General features: G+C 41.2%; 1 protein-coding gene across 1 annotated transcript; it reads right to left on the bottom strand.

Annotated features, from left to right (window-relative positions):
- Positions 1-1,665: 1,665 nt before the first annotated feature.
- Positions 1,666-20,268, bottom strand: LOC138895318 (uncharacterized). Its single transcript, XM_070179996.1, has 3 exons — positions 19,955-20,268; positions 19,491-19,626; positions 1,666-1,896 (listed from the first exon to the last, which is right to left on the bottom strand). The coding sequence occupies exons 1-3, from the start codon at positions 20,266-20,268 to the stop codon at positions 1,666-1,668; spliced, it is 681 nt and encodes a 226-aa protein (XP_070036097.1).
- Positions 20,269-23,477: the final 3,209 nt, after the last annotated feature.

Raw genomic sequence — 23,477 nt, 5'->3', positions numbered from 1 at the left:
ACAACAACAACAACATACCCAGTATTATCCCATATCGTAGGGTCTGGGGAGGGTAGTGTGTACGCAGACCTTACCCCTACCTTATGAGGATAGAGAGATTGTTTCCAATAGGCCAATTGTCTCACAATGCATCAAATATGATCAATAAACTCCACCCCACCCGAATAAAGATAAGCATTGTCCCCAATACTTAACAAAATAAGATTAAAAGAGGGGGAAAGAGTGAAGAAAACTCCCTATGTCTCCTTGGACATCTCTGTGTCCCCAGCAATGTCACCACCCTCAGTCTCATCCAACTGAATCTCATCATCCTCAACTCCGGGTGTGTCTGGGTTGGTGAATATCCGGTGCACTGCCTCGGCAGTGTCGACAGCAAGGTCTGGCTCCTCAAACTGGACAGTTGGCGCCACCGGTGCTGTTGGTGTTGTAGGATCTGTGCCTGAATGGTGTGGGTCAATCAGTATGTAAAATGGTAGATCTCCAGATGTAGCAAGCCTGATCACCCGTCTTCGAAGCTTGTCCACTGATTTCTTGCTAGCCTGGGACTTTCTCATCTTCTTTACTTTTATCCCCAGCTCTTCAATCACTGACCCGTGTTGCACCAAGGTCGCCCCCGATCTCATCCAACTGAATCTTCTTCAATGTCTCCTTAACTGTCAGGGGAAACTGAGGTGCCTGAGTGGTAGACTGTGCTGCAATAATACTGGATAAGTCAGACAGTTTTGCAGTTGTTGTCTGTATCTAGTTGTTGAGGCTTACCAATGTATGGGAGACTCACAGCACAGAAAGTGGGGCAATAGGCATGGGCACCGACTTTAAAGCCGAAATGGAAGTTGTAGCAGGAGCTGCTGAAGGGGCTGTGGATGATTGCGAAGGCATAACTGCGGCACTGGAGTTAGGCTCGACCGAAGTGGATGGAACAACAACTGCATCAACATCTACCATGGCTGGCAAATCATATTGTCCTGCAGTGGTAGGAGGCTAAACTTTCTTCGTCGGGTTATTCGCATCCATCAGTGAATACCAAGTAAAAGGCTTCTTCGGCCTCACCTTTGTGTCATAATCCTTTGGCTCTACCCTTGCATTTGTGAGGTATTCTGTGATATTGTTGGGATATGGATAGGACGAGTCATCTTGTCGAGCAATCACTGAGATGCTGGACGACATCACGGCCCTCACATTGATAGGGTACCTAGCCATAATAGAAGCAACTAAGACTGCCCGAGGAATCAGAAGGTAAGTCTTATTCTGAGATGGGTCCAGTCTGCTGCAGACAAAGGTTTGCCACCCTTTCGCCTCAAAACTCAACGTGCTCCTGTGGATAGGAACCCGACCGGTAATCCATGGTGGTGGTGGCCCTGATGCTGCTAGAATCTCTACTAACCAAGGCTATACTTCATCTCCTATCTCAAGCTTCTCCAAATATTCCTTTGGATCAACATCTTCAAAACCCAAGTATGTGTTGAGTATATGCTGATCAAATCTCACTTTGAGGTTACACACTTTGGTGACCTTTGTCCCCTTCTTGATATGCGCCATATTGGCGTAGAATTTATGGACAAGGTACTATTTGGCATCCACGACATTCTGAGTGAACCACATCCACCCCTTGTGTTCCTTGAACTGTCTCAACACTACCGGGTTGTACCTCTCCAAATCTTTCAGCTAAAACTGTTGGTCAAGAGTAAGCGACCTCACTGGCCACCATGTACGAAAGTTGGTGAAGGTGGCCAAGCTGACAAAACGGTCCTCCCAGACTTCTTTCTTCTTTGACCTTTCAAGGCCAACAAATGTAGCATCACCCCCTCTACCATCATCGGGGATATGTTGAACTGGTGTATCTTGTGCCTCAGGAACAGGTGTAGCCGATGGCTTAGAAGCCTGAATAGCACTTTCCTATACCTCAGAAGTGCTGTGTGATGAGGATGACTTGTCCCTGAGTTGGTATCTTCCTTATGGCCTTGAGTGTACGGTCATCTGCTCTTGAATAGAGGTTGAGTTGCCCTCTGATGCTTCCCTAGACGGGACATAAGAGCTCGTCTCGGAGAGATCTGCACCTCTCCCTCTGCTGGTTGTCGCTTTCTTTGTTATTATTATTTGTTGACTGAGGGGTAAGGTACTCTTGCCTCGACCCCTAGAAGGTTCACCCCTCCTTTTAGAATAGATCGAACCATTATCTGTATCAAGCAAAGGCGATTGTTAGTTACAATTCAATGTTCACACGTACAAGTAGATATGCAAGTATACACCAAGAAATATAGTGAGGTTAATAGTTAAAGCATGCTTGAAGCAGAAGGATATGTGGTCCGCAAAATTTTTTTGCGACCATAAATGAGGCCTTGCGGACTGCAAAAATTTGTTTTGCGGCCGCACATTTGAATCCCAAAAGGTGCCAACTCTCTGATGACAGAGAATTGGCTGATGTGCGACCGCAACCTATTTTCTGTGATTCGCACAATTAAACATGCGGCCGCACAATTGCGTCAAAAAGTGTTGACTCTCTGATGACAGTAAAAGGGCTGTCTTGCGGCCGCGATGGAAATCTGTTGTTTGCACGTTTTATATAGTGGCCGCAGATCCCTTCTTTCACTATGTTGTTCTAAAAACACTATCTGTAGGACTGCACAATTTCAGGTGCGTCCGCAGAAGTCAAAAACTGCAAACAATTAGTTTTTATCTAGGTTTTGTAATTTTGTGCAAATTTTGACATGGCAACAATATAGAGGCATGAAAATATGTTGACCCGGTCCCCATAGAACATGTATTAGTTAACCCACTACATATTTACCCCTACATAAATGCACAATTGAATTCTATTGACAAATGGACTAAAAATGACTAAAGGTTTACAAATTAAAAGAAAAGGATTAACAAGAAATTGAAGCATACCAGATGAATAAGTTTGATGAGTGACTGATCAAAAATGTTGTGTGTGTGTGGACAGATAGATTCACCATGAAATTGCCCGAGAGTATTGTTTTTGTGCTTGAAGAGGGAAAGTAAAATATTGTAGAGTAGCCTCTATTCCTCTATTTATATGTAACGACCCGACTAGTCGTTTTGAAAATTGACGTCCCCTTCAGCACCTTAAGGTCCCGAGCAGCTTTGTAAAGCACGAAGGGTGATGCCGTGCCATTTGAGAGTGTAAAGCACGAAGGGTGATGCCGTGCCATTTCAATTATATTATCCTATGAGGATGATAGTAAAAGTACGAAGGGTGATGTCCTGCCATTACTTTTATATTTTCATATGTTCATGGCACGAAGGGTGTTTCCGTGCAGGCAAGGATAAGAGACATACATTATATTGTGATATCTTTTCGTTGTGTATGCATCCATGCCTTTATCTTGAGATGTTATTGTGCACCTATGTTTTCTATGTGACTTGTAGTCGTTGTTGCTTCCTATGTGCCTCCCACTTTAATTCTTTTATTGTTATTTGTATTTCTCCCACCTAGTTGGTACTGTTATATGTATTCTCGTTGAGAAAGAAATAAATGCACGAAGGGTGTTGTCGTGCCAATTGATTTGATCTACATATATATATATATATATATATATATATATATATATATATATCGGGTGAGAATGAGACAAGTGCATGAAGGTATTACCGTGCCATTTGATGTGATATCATAAATATACATACATACATACATACATATATATATATATATATATATATATATATACATACATACTATATATATATATATATATATATATATATATATATATATATATATATGTATCAGGTGAGAATGAGACAAGTACATGAAGGTATTACCTTGCCATTTGATGTGATATGTTGAATATATTTCTCACACCAGGAAAGTTAAATGAGATGTCACATGGTGACTTTTCCTTGAAAGGATTATATTCGAAAGGTATTTACTTGAAAGAATTATATTCGAAATATATTTACTTGAAAGAATTATATTCGAAAGGTATTTACTTGAAAGAACTATATTCGAAAGATATTTACTTGAAAGAATTATATTTGAAAGATATTTATTTGAAAGAATTATATTCGTAAGATATTTATTTGAAGAAAGTATATCCGGGGTACATTTAATTGTACGCATTACATTCAAAAGATTTTTATTTGAAAAACTTATAGATAAAAGATGTATATTTTGAAGGACTTGATTAATTAGATGTACTTGTATTTATTATTCGTTTGAGCAATATTTATGATGTTCTTGTTGCCTTGTTGTTTACATCACTAGTTGATTATGGTTGCTATCACTGCTATTTGTTTTTTATTATTTTTGTATACTATATTGCACAGGTTATTAGACTAGTGAGTGTCTTGACTGTACCTCGTCACTACTCCACCAAGGTTAGTCTTGATACTTACTGGGTACCGACCGTGGTGTACTCATACTACACTTATGCATATTTTTATGCAGAGCCACGTATTGGAGATATCAGATTTGCACAGAGATTAGAGTATGATCGCAAGGATTCAATATAGGACTGCTTGATCGTCGCAATCCCTTAGAGTCTTTCCATTTTATTGTACTGTCAATTTCTTATTCGAACAGTATTGTATATTCGACTCTTGTGATAATTTTATGTATTCAGTTAGAGTTCGTAACTCAGTATTATCAGTTTTGGGAGGTTGTTTGAATATTTGTTTCTGCTGTTGGTTTTGATTATTTATATGTTATGAAAAAAAAATGGCTTGAATTATTATTATAATCGGCTTACCTAGTCTTAAAGACTAAGTGCCATCACGACGCCTGTGGTGGAATTTTGGGTCGTGATAAGTTGGTATCAGAGCTCTAGGTTCATAGGTTCTACGAGTCACGAACGAGTCTAGTAGTGTCTTGCTGATCAGTACGGAGACGTCTGTACTTATCTTGGAGAGGCTTCAAAACAGTTAGGAAATTTCCACTTCTTTTATTCCTTTCGTGCGGTATTTGTTAATTTTAGAGTTTGAGCCTTTGTATCTTTATTCTCTCACGGATGGTGAGGAGACGCGCTACCGGGTTAGCTGAGCAAACACCTGCGTATTCTGCTAGGGCCGCAAGAGGCCGGGGCCAAAGTAGAGGCTGAGGTACAGGCCGAGGAAGGGCACGTGCCGCAGCTAGAGCACATGTCAGAGTAACAATTGAGGAGCCGCTAGTAGCTCCGGTTGGGGGACAGGTACCGGAAGCACCTATTATTACCCCTGGACTTCAGGAGACTTTACCACAGTTCCTAAACATGTTTGGTACATTAACTCAGTCAGGATTGATCTCCGTTTCACCAAACATTTCACAGATAGGGAGAGGAGCTCAGACTCCTACCTCCTGTACTCCAAAGCAATAGGTTTACATTGGTCAGGTTCCAGGTATAGTACAGGTACAACCTGTTATTCCGGTTCAACCTGAGGTCAGGCGAGAGGCACCAAAAGAAGAACAAAAGAGACTTGAGAGATTTAAGAGGTATAGTCCACCTACCTTCAGTGGCACAGCTACCGAGGATGCACATGGATTTCTAGAAAAGTGTCACCATATTCTTCGCACCATAGGTATTATGAAAGTGAGTGTAGTTTCCTTTACTACATTTCAGTTGGCAGGAGCAACGTATCAATGGTGGGAAGTTTATGAAGAGAGTAGATTAGCCGCTGCAGTACTACCAACTTGGGCTCAATTTGCAGAGATGTTTTTGAAAGAGTTTGTTCCCCAGACTCTCCAGGATGCGTGGCACACAGAGTTTGAATGGTTGCGTCAGGGCACCATGACGGTGTCAGAATATGCTATCAGGTTCAGTGAGTTAGTCCGTCATGCACCTATCTTGGTTCCTACAGTTAGAGAGCGAGTCCGCAGATTTATTGAAGGGCTCGATTATGATTTTAAAATATGTATGGCTTGAGAGTTGTAGGCTGGCATTCCATTTCAGCAAGTAGTAGAAATTTCCAGAATGTTAGAACGTGTTCGAAGTGAGTTAAAGGAGTCTAAGGAGACCAAAAGGTCTCGGAACTCTGGTGGATTCAGTGGATTCTACTCTGCAACTATGACTCATCATGGCGGAAGCTCGGGCAGTCCGTTAGCCCAGTACGCAATTCAGAGTACTCGTAGTGCTCCAGTTTATACTTTTAGTGCACCACTGGCACAGGGTTCTTATAGTGGTTATTCCAGTTATCTGGCACAAACTCAGTATAAGCAGTCGTGCCCTCATAGGGGTTGTTATGAGTGTGGTGATACTAGTTACATCATAAGAGATTGTCCCAGACTTGGGAGAGGTGGATTTCGTCAGAACACTCAGGCTACAGGCTTTTATTCCAGTTAATATTCCACGTGCACAACCAGTTAGGGGTGGAGGACAGGCGGGTAGAGGACGCCTAGAGGGGGAGGTCCAATCCGTTGATATAATTTCTATGAATTGGTTGAGGCCGATACACCAGATGTTGTCGTTACTTGTACGATCTTGATTTGTTATAAAGGAATATTTTCCTTAATTTGATTCGATTCTATGTATCGAGATGAGTCCTCCTATCATGCTCCACTTATAGGCGAGCTTCGTAATTCTGTAATCTACTTTTGTGTTTACCCCTGTTGGGAGATTCTATGGCGATATCAGTGTCTGTCATTCTGTTTTGATCACTATTGGGGATATGAGTCCAAAAGTGACATTTTGCTACTCACTACAGTGGGTTTTGATGTAATTTAGGGATAAATGATTAAAATTTTATGAATTATATGCCCTACCGGTATGGGGGTGTTGTGAAATTGTTTCACGAAATTTATTAAAAAAAAGAAGAAAGAAAGAAAAGAAATAGAAAATTTCAGTTGGCACAATGTGCAAAGTACTCGTGATTCAGAATTGAGGATGGGATCCTCGCGGTTTATTGTGATTTGATATGTTTAACCCGGGCTACATACCGCGGTGGAAGTTATATCAGGATGAGATCCTTGTGGTTAAACTCATGTGTTTTAAATTCCCCTTTTGTGAAATTTAATTTGTACTATAATACTAATAAGGAGTCATGACTGTTAGGCTTATTTGATCATTCTTGTATGTATTTTTCTGTGCATATTTAGCCATTTCGTGTTGTAATTATTGAGTTTTAAGCCACGAGGTGAGTGCCAAGGGGGTGTTAAATGTGACTCATTAAGTCAGGTAAATAATTATGAGGTCTTCATGCCTCACGTTTTGCTGTCAGTGTTGTGAAAATTCGAAACGAGGTTTTGGTTAATATGAGGTTAATTGACGATGCTGAAATTGATTATGAAGAACAATTATGACCAGAGATGTGGTTATGGGCATACATATGATATGTGCGTAGGCACGAGTTGCTACATCCGGTTGAGACTAATACGATGTATTGATGTGAAAATCAGGCCTTTTTAAAATGGTTGGAGTGTAAGAAATTTGGTTTTAAAGTTTATAAGTATGGATGGAAGAAATAATCTTCTATTGAGATGGCGTTGTCGGATCCATGTTAAATTTACGATGACGTAGAATCAACTATGAGTGTGTGTGTAATAATACACTTAGTAATTTAATGTCCTCGGAAAGATTCTTGGCACGTTCGAGGACGAACGTTTGTTTAAGAGGGGGAGAATGTAACGACCAGACTAGTCATTTTGAGAATTGACGTCCCTTTCAGCACGTTAAGGTCTCGAGAAGCTTTGTAATGTGCATTATGACTTGCGTGTATGGTCGAGTTTGATTTTCGGATGATACGAGATTAAATTGGAAGGAAAATTCTTATTTAACAAGCTTAAATGAAAAGAGTTGACCAAAATTTGACTTTTGAGCAAACGACTCCGGAATGGGATTTTGATGATGTCAATAGCTTCGTATGGTGATTTCGGACTTAGGAGTATGTCCGGATTTGGATTTGTAAGTCCGTAGGGCAATTTGACGCATTTTGGCGAAAGTTGGAAAATGGAAGATTTTTAGAAAGTTTGATAGGGAATTGATTTTATTGATATCGAGGCCGAAATTTGATTCCGGAAATTTGAACATGTCTACTATGTCATTTATGACTTGTGTGCAAAATTTTGAAGTCAATCAGACTTGATTTGATAGGTTTTGGCATCAGATGTAGAAGTTGGAATTTGATAGTTTTATTTAAGATTGAATTTGGGTATGATACGTGTTTTTAGCGTTGTTTGATGTGATTTGAGGCATCGACTAAGTTCGTATGATGTTTTAGGACTTGTTGGTATATTTGGTTGAGGTCCCGAGGGCCTCGGGTGGATTTCGGATGGTTAACAGAATTTAATTTGGATATTTCTAGGATGTTTCGACGTCGTTTCTTCAAGAATAAGTGGTATATCATTAAGAAAATGGGCTCCAAATTTGGTTTTTATTGAAGAATTAGATCCGTATTGAAATTTCAGAGCCATAGCAAAAATAATCATCGAATTCGGACATCGTATGAGAGAGTTATGCCTATTTCAGTGTCGGGAAATATTTCCTGTCGTCGTCAGCGTCCAGGGTAGCGTGGGGCACTATCCCTGCCGCTGGGACTTCTGGAGTACTGAAAACGGTGCCACAGGCAGCGCCCCACGCCACATGTGGCGCTACAAACATCAGAGACTCTATAAACAGGGGTTTTCTGCCTTTTCTTTTTGACAAAAATAGACTTGGGGAGCCCAGTTTGGGCTATTTTTCATAGACAAATTTCACCACACAACTTGGGGTAAGTTTCTTGACTCCCTTGTTATTATATTTCATGAATCTATGATTATATTTATCGTTTAATTCGAGTTATAATCGGCTTACCTAGTCTTAGAGACTAAGTGACATCACGACGCATGTGGTGGGAATTTGTTTTGTGACATTATTCTACTTGGTATTGCTAAGGTAAGGAAGGTCGAGTGAGACCGCACAATCCATGTGTGATCCGCATTCTGTTACCCGGTGGCCTGAACTCGGCACCTCATCTGCGGTCCGCACAATTGTGTTTGCAGCCGCAAATTTCATGTTGCGTCCACAAATTTCCTTTTGTGGTCGCACATCAGCCTTTTCTCTAACAGACTAAATTTCAGAGAGTTGACATTTTCCATCTTTAATTTTTGCCGTCCGCAAGCTAATTGTGCGGCTACAGTACACTTTTGTTGTAACAACCATAAATATGCGGTCCGCACAAATCAACTGCGGGCTGCAATTCTTTCAACACTTAACCACATTTTTGTCCACAGTTCTTGTAAGTCACACTCAGCCCTGTAGCACACTTCAAATCAAGTTAGCACAAAAATAACATCTAGCTACAAAAGAGGAAAGGAAACATTGGTTGCCTCTTAAGAAGCGCCGCCGCGATACGACACAGAATACCATCAATTGAAATGAATGACCGCCACGTCGTGGCTATCTCCAACTTTTTTCAAATAGTGTTTCCAAATAATTTCATTATGGATTTTCCATCTGCAAATAATTAATTAAACAAGTTTAAATTGAGGCGTTAATATATTTATCAAAAATTTGGATTAAAGAAGGTGTTGTCCTACGCTGAGTTTCTTTTCCATCTCTATTGTTGTTTTTGAGGTTTTATATACGTTGTGTGGAGCCTTGGGCTATTTGTTGAGAAATTTATTGATTTTGCTACATCTTTGGAATATGGTTGTGGTCAGTGTGCAAATTGTGATATGAATTATTGTATTGTGTTGTCTATTTATGCTTCCTACCTTGCTTGTTAATGATATGCATGTGCTTGGTAAGGAAGAGCGTAAAGCACGAAGGGTGATGTCGTGCCATTATTTTTATATTATCATATGTTCATGGCACGAAGTGTGTTTCCGTGCAGGCAAGGATAAGAGACATAATTATATTATGATATCTTTTCGTTCTGTATGCATTCATGCCTTTATCTTGAGATGTTATTGTGCACCTATGTTTTCTATGTGACTTGTAGTCGTTGTTGCTTCCTATGTGCCTCCCACTTTATTTCTTTTATTGTTGTTTGCATTTTTCCCACCTAGTTGGTACTGTTATATGTATGCTCGGTGAGAAAGAGATAAATACATGAAGGGTGTTATCGTGCTAATTGATTTGATCTACATATATATATATATATATATCGGGTGAGAATGAGACAAGTTCACGAAGGTATTACCGTGCCATTTGATGTGATATGTTGAATATACACACATATATGAGAATGAGACAAGTGCATGAAGGTATTGCCGTGCCATTTGATGTGATATGTTGAATATATTTCTCACACCAGGAAAGTTAAATGAGGTCTCACATGGTGACTTTTACTTGAAAGAATTATATTCGAAAGGTATTTACTTGAAAGAATTATATTCGAAATATATTTACTTGAAAGAATTATATTTGAATGGTATTTACTTGAAAGAATTATATTCGAAAGATATTTACTTGAAAGAATTATATTTGAAAGATATTTATTTGAAAGAATTATATTCGTATGATATTTATTTGAAGGAAGTATATTGGGGGTACATTTAATTGTACAAATTACATTTTAAAGATTTTTATTTGAAAAACTTATAGATAAAAGATGTATATTTTGAAGGATTTGATTAATTGGATGTACTTGTGTTTATTATTCGTTTGAGCAATATTTATGGTGTTCTTGTTGCCTTGCTGTTTACATCACTAGTTGATTATGGCTGCTATCACTGCTATTTATTTCCTATTATTTTTGTATACTATATTGCACAGGTTATTAGACTAGTGAGTGTCTTGACTGTACCTCGTTACTACTCCATCGAGGTTAGTCTTGATGCTTACTGGGTACCGACAGTGGTGTACTCATACTACACTTCTGCATATTTTTGTGCAGAGCCAGGTATTGGAGAATTCGGATTCGGACAGAGATTAGAGTATCATCGAAAGGATTCAAGGTAGGACTTCTTGGTCGTCGCAGTCCCTTGGAGCCATTTCATTTTATTGTACTGTTAATTTCTTATTTGAACATTATTGTATATTCGACCCTCGAGATAATTTCATGTATTCAGTTAGAGTTCGTGACTCAGTATTAACAGTCTTGGGAGGTTGTTTGAATATTTGTTTCTGTTGTTTGTTTTCGATTATTTATATGTTATGAAAAACAAATGGCTTGAATTGTTATTATAATCGGCTTACCTAGTTTTAACAACTAAGTGCCATCATGATGCCTGTGGTGGGATTTTGGTTCGTGACATTATACTACTTGGTATTTCTAAGGTAAGGAAGGTCGAGTGCGGTCGCACAATTCATTTGCGGTCCGCACTCTGTTACCCGGTGGCCTGAACTCGGCCACAGATTTCCTTTTGTGGTCGCACATCGGCCTTTTCTCTAACACACTATACTTCAGAGAGTTGACATTTTTCATCTTTAATTTTTGCGGTCCGCAAGCTAATTGTGCGACCGCAGTACATTTTTTGCTGCAACAACCATAAATGTGCGGTCCACACAAATCAACTGCGGGCCGCAATTCTTTCAACACTTATTCATATTTTTGTCCACAGTTCTTATAAGTCACACTCAGCCCTGTAGCACACTTCAAATCAAGTTAGCACAAAAATAGCATCTAGCTACAAAAGAGGAAAGGAAACATGGGTTGCCTCCTAAGAAGCGTCGCCGCGACACGATGCAGAATACCATCAATTGAAATGAATGACCGCCACGACGTGGCTATCTCCAACTTTTTTCAAATAGTATTTCACCCGGTGACCATTGACTCAGAATACTTCATTGTTTTTGTTCTTCAAGTCCAATGCACCAAAAGGTGTCACACCCACAATTTCAAAAGGACCGCTCTATTTAGACTTTAGCTTCCTGGGAAACATCCTCAACCTGGAGTTAAGTAACAATACAAGATCACCCACATTGAACTCTTTGTTCCAAATGTATTTGTCATGAAGATATTTTATCTTTTCTTTATACAGGGATGAACTTGCATAAGCATGGTACCGGGACTCATCCAATTCATTTAAATGTGCAACCCTCAAGTTAGCGGCTACATCCCAATCGAGATTCAATTTCTTTAGAGCCCACATGGAGTTCTGGAAACGGTGCCACAAGTAGCGCCCCACACCACATGTATCGCTACAAACATCAGAGGCTCTATAAACAGGGGTTTTCTACCTTTTTTTTTTTTGACAAAAATAGACTTGGGGAGCTCGGTTTGGGCGATTTGCAGAGGTAAATTTCACCACACAACTTGGGGTAAGTGTTCATGACTCCCTTGTGATTATATTTCATGAATCTATGGTTATATTCATTGTTTAATTCGAGTTTTGATGGAAGAAATTGAGATTTTTGCAAAATCTTTCAAAAACAAATTTTTTAGATTTGGAGATCGATTCGTTATAGGAATTTGATAAAATTGGTATGGTTGAACTCGTATCTAATTGGGTATTCGTATTTCGTGAAAATTCTGTCGGGAAAAAATGGGAGAAGTTCTTCAACTAAGTTTTAGAGTTTTGATTGGGATTTTGATATCGAATTTGGATAATTTTGGTACAAGTGAACTCGTGAGTGAATGGGGGTTCATATTTTGTGACTTTTACTCGATTCTGAGTCGTGGGCCCAGGGAGGCCTTTTAGGGTGATTTTCGATTTTTTTGTTAAAGTCTTGATTTAATTAATTAGATTAGTCTATTATAATTGAGATGTGTCAGTTTTATTTGATCCAGGCTCCACTTATTCCTATGTGTCCTATAATTTTGCTCTGTATTTGGGAGTATCCCGTGATTCTTTGAGTTCTCCTGTTTATGTATCTACACCCGTGGGAGATTCTATTGTTGTTGACCATGTGTATCAGTCGTGTTTATTTGTTCTTAGTGGTTTTGAGACCAGAGCCGATTTATTATTGCTCAGCATGGTATACTTTGATATCATTTTGGGCATGGAGTGGATTTTGCCCCATTATGCTATTCTTGATTGTCACGCCAAAACCGTGATGCTAGCTATGTTAGGATTACCTCGATTAGAGTGGAGAGGTACCTTAGAGTGTACTCCCAGCAAAGTTATTTTATTTCTTAAAGCTCAACGAATTGTTGAGAAGGGGTGTGATGCGTATCTAGCTTATGTGATAGATGTCAGTATTGATACCCCTACAGTTGAGTCAGTCTCAGTAGTAAGGGATTTTTCAGATGTATTTCCAGTCGATCTTCCGATCATGCCGCCAGATAGAGATATTGACTTTGGCATTGATTTGTTGCTGGGCACTCAGCCCATCTCTATTCCTCCATATCTTATGGCTCATCCTGAGTTGAAGGAGTTGAAGGAGCCGTTATAGGAGTTGCTTCATAATGGCTTCATTCGGCCCAGTGTGTCACATTGGGTGTGCTCCTGTCTTATTTGTAAAGAAGAAGGATGGTTCTATACGGATGTGTGTTGATTACCTCCGGTTGAACAAAGTCACAGTGAAAAACATGTATCCATTGCCTCGTATTGATGACCTATTTGATCATTTACAGGATGACAAAGTGTTTTCCAAGATTGACTTACATTCAGGCTACCATCAGTTGAATATTCAGGAGCCTGATATCCCGAAGACTGCTTTCAGGACTCGGTATGGTCACTACGAGTTCCTTGTGATGCCATTTAGGCTGACCAATGCCCCAACAATTTTTATGCACTTGATGCACAGTGTGTTCCAGCCCTATCTTGACTCATTCATCATTGTGTTTATTGACTACATTCTGGTGTACTCCCGGACTCGGGAGGATCAAGAGCAGTACCTGATGATTGTGCTTCAGACCCTAAGAGAAAAGAAGTTATATGCAAAATTTTCAAAGTGCGAGTTTTGGCTAGACTCAGTGGCATTCTTGGGTCATGTAGTATCGAGTGATGGGATCAAGGTGGATACGATGAAGGTGGAAGCAGTGCAGAGTTGGCCTAGATCGTCCTCAGGTACGGAGATCCGGAGATTTCTTGGTTTGGCTGGGTATTACCGTCGATTTGTAGAGGGTTTCTCATCTATTGCAGCACCTATGACCATGATGACTCAGAAGGGTGCTCCGTTCAGGTGGACAGAGGAGTGTGAAGAGATCTTTCAGAAGCTCAAGACAACTTTGACTACATCCCTAGTATTAGTATTGCCTACAGGTTTGAGGTCTTATACTGTATATTGTGATGCGTCGCGGATTGGTCTCGGCACAGTGTTGATGCAGGACGGTAGGGTGATTGCCTACACATCAAGACAGCTGAAGGTGCATGAAAAGAACTATCCTGTCCACGACCTTGTGTTAACAGCTATTGTTCATGCCTTGAAGATTTGGCAGCACTATTTGTACGGTGTCCCTTGTGAGATCTACAACGATCACCGGAGTTTGCAGTATCTGTTCAAATAGAAGGATCTTAACTTGCGTCAACGGAGGTGGTTGGAGCTGCTTAAGGATTATGATATCACCATTTTGTACCATCCCGGGAAGGCCAATGTGGTAGCCGATGCCTTGAGTCGCCGGGCGGAGAATTTGGGGAGCTTAGCATATCTACCAGCAACAGAGAGGCCATTGGCGTTGGATGTTCAGGCCTTAGCCAACCAGTTTGTTAGATTGGATATTTCAGAGTCGAGTCAAGTATCGTCTTGTGTGGTCTCTCGGTCTTCTATTTATGACTGTATCAGGGAACGTTAGTATGATGACCCCCATCTGCTTGTCCTTAAGGACACGGTTCAGCACAGTGATGCTACGGAGGTCACTATTGGAGATGATGGTGCACTGAGGATGCATGGCAGGCTATGTGTGCCCAATGTAGATGGTCTGCATGAGTTGATTCTCCAGGAGGCTCACAGTTCGCGGTACTCCATTCACCCGGGTGCCGCGGAGATGTATCAAGACTTGAGACAACATTTCTGGTGGAGGAGAATGAAGAAGGACATAGTGAAGTATGTAGCTCAGTGTCTACATTGCCCGCAGGTGAAGTATGAGCATCAGCGGCCAGGCATATTGCTTTAGAAGTTAGAGATTCTAGAGTGGAAATGGGAGCATAGAGTGGAAATGGGAGCATATCACTATGGATTTCATTGTTGGGCTACCACGAACTCCGCGAAAGTTTGATGCAGTTTGGATGATTGTGGATAGACTGACCAAGTCAGCTCATTTCATTCCTATGATGACTACCTATTCTTCAGAGTAGTTGGCTCGAATTTATATTCGCGAGATTGTCAGACTTCATGGCGTACCGATATCTATCATCTCTGATCGGGGTACGCAATTCACATCGCAGTTTTGGAGAGTCGTACAACATAAGTTGGGTACTCGGGTTGTGTTGAGCACAACATTTCACCCTCAGATGGACAGGCAGTCCAAGCGCACTATTCAGATACTAGAGGATATGCTCCGGGCATGTATGATTGAGTTTGTGGGTTCTTGTGATCAGTTCTTTCCACTTACGGAGTTTGCCTACAACAACAGTTATTGGTCGAGCATTCAGATGGCACCATATGAGGCTTTGTATGGTAGGCGGTGTCGGTCTCCAGTGGGTTAGTTCGAGCCAGGTGAGGCTAGGCTATTTGGTACAGACTTGGTTCAGGATGCTTTGGAGAATGTTAAGGTGATTCAGTATCGACTTCGCACAGCCCAGTCCAGACAGAAGAGTTATGCGGATCCGAAGGTTCGCGAGGTTGCATTCATGGTTGGAGAGTGGTTCTTGCTCCCGGTTTCGCCTATGAAGTGTGTCATAAGGTTTGGGAAGAAGGGAAAGCTGAGCCCAAGGTTTATTGGCCCGTTCGAGGTGTTACGGCGAGTTTGGGAGGTTGCTTATGAGCTTGCCTTGCCTCCCAGTCTGCCAGGAGCTCATCTAGTATTCCACATTTTGATGCTCCGGAAGTATCACGACGATCCGTCTTATGTGTTGGATTTCAGCTCAGTCCAGTTGGACAAGGATTTATCTTATATTGAGGATTCGGTGGCTATTTTGAATAGGCAGGTTCGAAATCTGAGGTCATAGAACATTATTTCCGTAAAGGTTCAGTGGAGTGAGTGGTCAGCCGGTTGAGGAGGCGACTGGGGAGACCGAGCATGATAAGCATATCCGTTATCCTCATCTTTTCAACACTCCAAGTATGTTTCTATACTCGTTCGAGGACAAACAGTTGTTTTAAAATGTGGAGGATGTAATGACTCGGTCGGTCGTTTTAGAGTAATAGCCCCGACCCCCCTTTTTACTGCTTCCCCCGTATCTTTTTCTGCTTATGTGACCTGTCGAGAGGTTTTGTTCGTGGTTTTAGAGTGTTTTGGGACACTTAGTCCCTAAAACAAAAGCTTATGTTCTAGGATTTTGACTGTAGTTAGAGCTGTGTGAAGACGACTCCGAAATGGAGTTTCGTCAATTCTGCTAGCTCTGTTGGGTGATTATGGACTTAGGAGCGTGTCCGGATTGTGTTTTGGAGGTCCGTAGTTAAATTAGGCTTGAAATGGCGAAAGCTAAATTTTTGGGAAGTTTGACCGGGAGTGGACTTTTTGATATCGGGGTTGGATTCCGATTTCGAAAGTTGGAGTAGGTACGTAATGTCAGTTATGACTTGTGTGAAAAATTTGAGGTCAATCGGACGTGGTTTGATAGGTTTCGATATCGGTTGTAGAAGTTTGAAGTTTCAAAGTTCACTAAGTTCGTATGATGTTTTAGGACTTGTTGGTATGTTTGATTGAGGTCCTGGGGGCCTCGGGTATGTTTCAGATGCTTAACGGGTCTAAAAATTAGACTTGTGTAACTGCTGAAGTTTTTCAACTTCTGGTATCATCGCACCTATAGTGGGGTTGGTCGCAGTTGCAGACACGCATGGGCGAATCGAGAAGCACATAAGCGGAGTTGGGAGGTTTGGTCAGGGGTTGCAGGTGCGAGGAAAATGCCACATCTGCGATGCACGCAGATGCGCTAGAGGAACCGCATGGATGCTTAACGGGTCTAAAAATTAGACTTGTGTAACTGCTAAAGTTTTTCAACTTCTGGTATCATCGCACCTGCAGTGGGGTTGGTCACAGATGCGGACACGCATGGGCGAATCGAGAAGCACAGAAGCGGAGTTGGGAGGTTTGGTCAGGGGTCGCAGGTGCGAGGAAAATGCCACATCTGCGATGTCCGCAGATGCGCTAGAGGAACCGCATGCACGGTGGAAGACCGCAAAAGCGGACCATTGTCCGCAGGTGCGGCCACCTGATCGTAGAAGCGGTCCCAGATACCTTAATTCCTATTCGTACATGCGATGTAATTTCTGCAGGTGCGGCGTCACAGGTGCGGCGTCGCAGGTGTGACTGGAAGCCCGCATATGCGAAATCGCTGGGAAGAAAAGGACCAAGTTCGAGGGTTTTATCCCATTTTCAATTTTGGGACTTTGAGAGCTCCGATTAAGGCGATAATTCAAGGATTTTTCAGAGAGAGCTTTGGGATAATGATTCTTAATTCATTTATGGTTATATTTCACTAATCTATAGTTGATTTCATCATCTAATTAAGGAATTTGGGGGAAAATGGGATAAGTTCTTCAACTAAGGTTTTGAGTTTTGATTGGGATTTTGATATCGAATTTGGATAATTTTAGTACGAGTGAACTCGTGAGTGAATGGGTGTTCATATTTTATAACTTTTATCCAATTTCGAGTCGTGGGCCCGGGGAGGCTTTTTAGGGCAATTTTCAAATTTTTTGTTAAAGTCTTGATTTCATTAATTAGATTAGTATATTATAGTTGTATTTATGATATGTTATTATGTTTGGATAGATTTGGGCCATTCGAAGTTAGATAATCGAGGAAAAGGCATTCTTACGGATTGATTGAGCTTGGTTCGAGTTAAGTGGCTTGCCCTAACCTTGTGTGGGGGAAATTCCCTTAGGATTTGGTACTGTTGTGATATGTGAGCGGCGTGTACGCGGGGTGATGAGTGCGTACACGGGCTATTGTTGAAAAACCCAATTTTTACTGAGTAGTAACATGTTTCCATTCTTAATTGAGTTATACCAATATGTATAGTTATCCTGTTTAGTCTAATATCGCATGTCTACGTGCTTTAACTGCTTATGTGAACTTTGTGCAGCACGCCTATTTGATTTCCTGCTTTTTCTTGTTCTTTATCAGCCTTAACTGTAGGATTCTTGTTGTTAACTGTTGTATTTATCGGTTTGAGTTGTGTGTTTACTTTTGAGACTATGAGGCAGTTCCTCGGGAGTTTTCCCTGTATATTTACTTTTGAGACTACGAGGTGGTACCTCGGGAGTTCTCCCTGCACATTTACTTTTGAGACTACAAGGTGGTACCTCGGGAGATCTCTTTGCTTAATTACTTTGGGACTACAAGACGTTATCTTGGGAGATCCCCTGTTGTTTACCCCTGTGTGTTGTACTACTATTTTTGCTGTATTTTCCTTCTGTTAAATTCCAGTCTCTTTATATACTATTATATTCCCCCTGCTTTATTTATTATATACCAGTGGGCCTGACCTGATCTCGTCACTACTCGACCGAGGTTAGGCTTGGCAATTACTGGGTACCGTTGTGGTGTACTCATGCTACTCTCCTGCACATGTTTTGTGTACAGATCCAGGTGCTCATTATCAGCCACGTCATCAGTGAGCAGTGACAGTTGGAGACTTCAAGGTAGATCTGTCGTGTCCGCAGACCTCGAAGTCCCCCTCTATTCTCCCCAATGTCAATTATCTTATGTACTTCTTTTATTGGGCTCTGGTGTATAAAGATACTAGTTTCCTTCTGTAGCTTGTGACTTATGATGTTCCGGGATTTGGGAATACTGTGTATTTATAGAGCGTTGGTTATTGTACATGCCGAGCGGCATTGTTACCATCTATTTGGTTATATGTTGCAGTTTGTTGTTAAAATTTACTTCCATTTTTGTTATTTCTGCAATTTGATAAGCTTACCTAGTCGTAGAGACTAGGTGTCGTCACGACGTTTTTCGGAGGGAGTTTTGGGTCGTGACACTCCACTATAATGACCACCATATGGTGAAGAATGACAAGCCCCAAGAATTTCACCTTTCTCTTCTTCCGGTACATATCTTCTAATCATCCCATCCGTACAAATCCAGAAAAGGTATATTCTATCCCAATAATATTCTTGACAATCCCGTTTGCACTTCTTCATTTGGTTTGAAGAGAACTCATCCGGGACGATTCCACATACAAGGAACTTTGCTAGATCCGCGAACCATGGCACCTCTTTCATTGAAATAACCAAGATTTGCTCATCGTGGGAGGAGTCATTAATTTCAAGGACATCATGCGGCCTCCCCTCCTCCTCCAAACGAGACAAGTGGTCCGCCACTTGGTTTTCACTCCCTTTTCTATCTTGGTTATCAATATCAAACTCTTGCAATAAAAGCACCCATCTCAACAACCGAGCTTTGGAATCTTTCTTGCTCATAAGATAACGAAGTGCTGCATGATCTGTGTGGACAATGATCTTTGCACCCATCAAGTACGGGCAGAACTTCTCAATTGCAAACACAATGGAAAAGAGCTCTTTCTCCGTAACTGTGTAGTTTACTTGAGCACTTTTTGTATTCTTACTAGCATAGTAGACCGGGTGAAAAGTCCTATTGATACGTTTTCCCAAAACAGCCCCAACCGCTACGTCACTTACATCACACATGAGTTCAAAAGGGATATTCCAATTTGGAGTGGTGATGATGGGAGTAGTTGTCAACTTGAACTTTAACATTTCAAAAGCTCTCATGCAATCATCATCGAAGTTGAACTTAGCATCATTCTCAAGAAGCCTATGCAACGAGTTTACCACCATAGAGAAATCTTTGATGAAACGCCAGTAAAACCCCGCGTGGCATAAGAAACTCCGCATACCCTACACTGAAGATGGAGGTAGAAGTTTAGAAATCACTCCAATCTTTGCCTTGTCAACTTCAATTCCATTCTTTAAGATTTTATGGCCAAGGACAATGCCTTCCTCGACCATGAAATGACACTTCTCCTAATTGAGCACCAAATTTGTTTCTTTACATCTTCCCAACACTTTATCCAAGTTTTCAAGATAATCCCAACACTTCGAGGTAGTCCGCCACCATGTCCGTGAAGATAGCCATCATACACCTTTGAAAAGTCGCCGGTGCATTGTACAAAACAAATGGCATCCGCTTGAAGGCGAAAGTACCATAAGGACATGTAAAGGTTATTTTCTTTTGATCCTCCAGAGCAATAAGAATTTGGTTGTATCCCGAATATCCATCAAGAAAGCAATAGAAAGCACATCCGGCCAATCTATCAAGCATTTGATCTAAGAAAGGAAGTGAAAAATGATCCTTTCTTGTGACTTTGTTGAGCTTGCGATAGTCCATACACACCCTCCATCCAGTCACTATTCTTGTAGGAATCAGCTCATTGTTGTCATTGGTGACCACCGTCATGCCCCCTTCTTCGGGACACATTGAACCGTAGAAGTCCACGAACTATCGGAGGAGGGGTAGACAACCCCAGCATCCAACCACTTGATAATCTTCTTTTTGAAAACTTCTTGCATAGCCTCATTGAGTCTCCTTTGATGTTCAATAGATGGCTTGGCACCTTCCTCCAATTTGATCTTATGCATGCAAAAGGCGGGCCTTATTTCTCAAATATCCTCCAATGTACACCCAATAGCCTTCTTCCTCTTTTGTAGCACCGCCAATGTAGAATCTACCTGCACGTTAGTCAAACAAGAGGAAAGAATAATTGATAAAGTAGAGCAAGGGCCAATAAATTCATACCTAAGATGTGGAGGCAATGTCTTCAACTCAAAGGTAGGAGGTTATTCAATGGAAGGCTTTGTTGGAGGAGTTGTCCTATTTTCAAGGTCCAAAGATAATTTCTGGGGTGCATAATTGTATGACCCCATTCCTTGCAAAGAGTTCACACATTCCTTGAAGTTATCCATCTCGTCATCATCAAAGTTGAGCAAGATAACCTCCAACATATCACCAACATTGATTATAGCACTTGTGTCATCAACAGTAACATCGCTCACCAAGTCCACAAAAGAGCACACCTCATTGCTATTTGGTTGCCGCATGGACTTACACACATGGAACACCACTTTTTCATCACCAACCTGGAAAGTGAGTTCTCCGGCTTCAACATCACAAAGAGCCTTCCTCGTATCAAGGAAAGGTCTTCCAAGAATAATCGGCAGCTCATTATCAACTTCACAATCTAGAATGACAAAATTCGCTGGAAGAATGAATTTATCAACACGAACCAATGCATCTTCAATCACTCCCAAAAGTCTGTTCATAGTACGATCGGCCATTTGCAATCTCATAGAGGTGGGTCTTGGTTACCCAATTCCCAAGGTCTTGAAAATCGAATAGGGCATCAAATTGATACTCGCCCCAATATCACAAAGAGCTTTAGAAAACCCGGCACTTCCAATTGTACAAGGAATCGTGAAAGCACCGGGATCCTCTAACTTAGGAGCCATTGAATGCACAATTGCACTCACTTGATGAGTGACTTTGATAGTTTCAAAATTCATTGACCGCTTCTTTGTCACGAGGTCCTTCATAAACTTTGCATAACTAGGCATTTGCTCCAAAGCTTCAACTAATGGCACATTGATTGAGAGACTCTTCATCATTTGAACGAACTTCTTGAATTGATTCTCGCCATTTTGCTTGACCAGTCTTTGAGGGTATGAAGGTGGAGTCTTGGGCAATGGTGCCTTAGCCTTTTGCACTACCGGCTCCAATATGTAAATAATGTAATCCCTAGAAGGGTTCACCTCCTCTTGAGTCTCTTCCACACTATCATCAATATCAATCCGAACTTCGTTGCACCACATTGTTCGGGACATCTTCTTCTTGTACCACTTGCTCATCATCCACAAGTTGCTTTTGACTTGAGGTGGGTGCATTTCCACCTCTTCCACTTCTTGTAGTAACGGCCATGGCATGTCTCGTGTTGTTTACACCCTTTGGGTTTACTACCGTGTCACTTGGCAGTGTCCCCTTAGGACGAGAATTTAGAGCTTGAGAGATTTACCCCATTTGAACTTCTAAGTTGCTGATCGTTGTGGTGTGTGAGGCAAGTTGGGCATCCGAATTGGCATTCTTTTCCATCATTTGTTTGAACATGTTTTTAATACGCCTCATCTCATTATTTGAAGAACTTGGACCATGAGAAGGATAAGGAGTCGGGTTGCTCGGTTATTGATATATCGAGGGCCTTTGAAAACCCGAACCCGATTTCCTTGATTATTGTTCCATCCGCCTTGATTGTTACCCCCTCCAATTTCCTTGATTATGGCCACTCCAATTTTCTTGATTGTTGCCATCACTCCAATTTCCTTAGTTATTAGAATTCCAATTGCCTTGATTGTTTTGAGGTCGCCATTGTTGTTGGTTTAAGCCTTGGAAGTTGTTTCGTTGCCCTTGGAAGTTGTTCACATATTGCACCTAATCTTCTTGTTCATTTTAAGAATCATCTTGATCAAAACCACAATCTTCTTGCACATAATTCTCCACTCGATGTTGCACTTGTGGACCCTTGGTCTTTCTTCTGTTCACCATCATATTCACTCCCTCCATGGTATTGACTTTCTTAGAATTTTGCACTTGTTGAAGTTGAGCCTTTGCTAATTGATTCATGGTGGTACTCAATTCGGCAATGGCTTGCCCATGGTCAAGCAACTCATTGTGAAGGTGGATCCCGTTCGAATCACCTTCTGGAATATTAGCCCGGGATTTCCACGCTGATGATGTTTCCGCCATTTCCTCTAAAATCTAACACGCCTCCACATAAGGCTTAGTCATGAAGTTCCCACTGGCAAATTTATTCACTACACATTAGTTAGTTGTATTAATCCCACGATAGAAAGTTCGTTGAATCATATTCTCCGTCATATCGTTGTTGGGACATTCCTTAACCATTGTTCTACAATGTTCTCATATCTCATGTAGTGGTTCATTTGGCTCTTGCTTGAATGCCAAAATCTCATCCCGAAGTGTAGCCATGTGCCCTGGAGAGAAGAACTTAGAAATAAACTTTTTCGCCAACTCATCCCAAGTGTGAATGGAATGGTTCGGCAAATGTTCCAATAAATCTAAAGCTTTCCCTCGTAGAGAGAAGGAAAAAAGCCATAACCTCAATACATCCTCTGAGACATTTGTTTGCTTGCTCCCCCAACAAGTGTCCATAAACCCCTTCAAATGTTTGTATGCATTTTGACTTGGAGCACCGGTGAAGAACCTCGTTGCTCTAGCAAAGTGAGCATCACATAGGTGATTTAAAAGTTGCCCGCCCTAATACGGGGAGGGACTATTGCACTAGCATATCCTTCATTAGGTAACACCTTGTGTGAAGCCGCTCGTGGTGGAGGTGGAGGTGGACTGGGGACATTTTCATGAGGCACTTGGCCTCTTCTATTGGCTTGAGCTTCAACAGGAACCTCATCAACTTGGTCATTCTCGATGTTCACATCCCCCAAAGGCAAATTTTCGAGCTCATTGTTCGCCATGGTTGTACCTACGATTTCTCAAACAAGTTAGTAACACGGAACAAAAAGAAGATATTCCAAAAACACACCTAAATATATAACTAGCACTATTTTTAACTCACTGGCAATGGCGCCAAAAAATTATCA

Source organism: Nicotiana tomentosiformis, chromosome 7 (genome assembly GCF_000390325.3).
Source record: "Nicotiana tomentosiformis chromosome 7, ASM39032v3, whole genome shotgun sequence".
NCBI lineage: Eukaryota > Viridiplantae > Streptophyta > Magnoliopsida > Solanales > Solanaceae > Nicotiana > Nicotiana tomentosiformis.
This window is presented reverse-complemented; position numbering and strand designations above follow the sequence as displayed.

Bases quoted from the DNA above. Each gene is read 5' to 3' on its own strand.
- LOC138895318 (XM_070179996.1), bottom strand. From the start codon at position 20,268: ATGACGGTGGTCACCAATGACAACAATGAGCTGATTCCTACAAGAATA. The intron at 19,627-19,954 runs GTGTATGATGGC...CTCGTTGCATAG, and splicing joins GCACCGGCGACTTTTCAAAG to GCTTCTTGAGAATGATGCTA. The intron at 1,897-19,490 runs GTAAGTGACGTA...TCTGAGGTATAG, and splicing joins CTTTTGAACTCATGTGTGAT to GAAAGTGCTATTCAGGCTTC.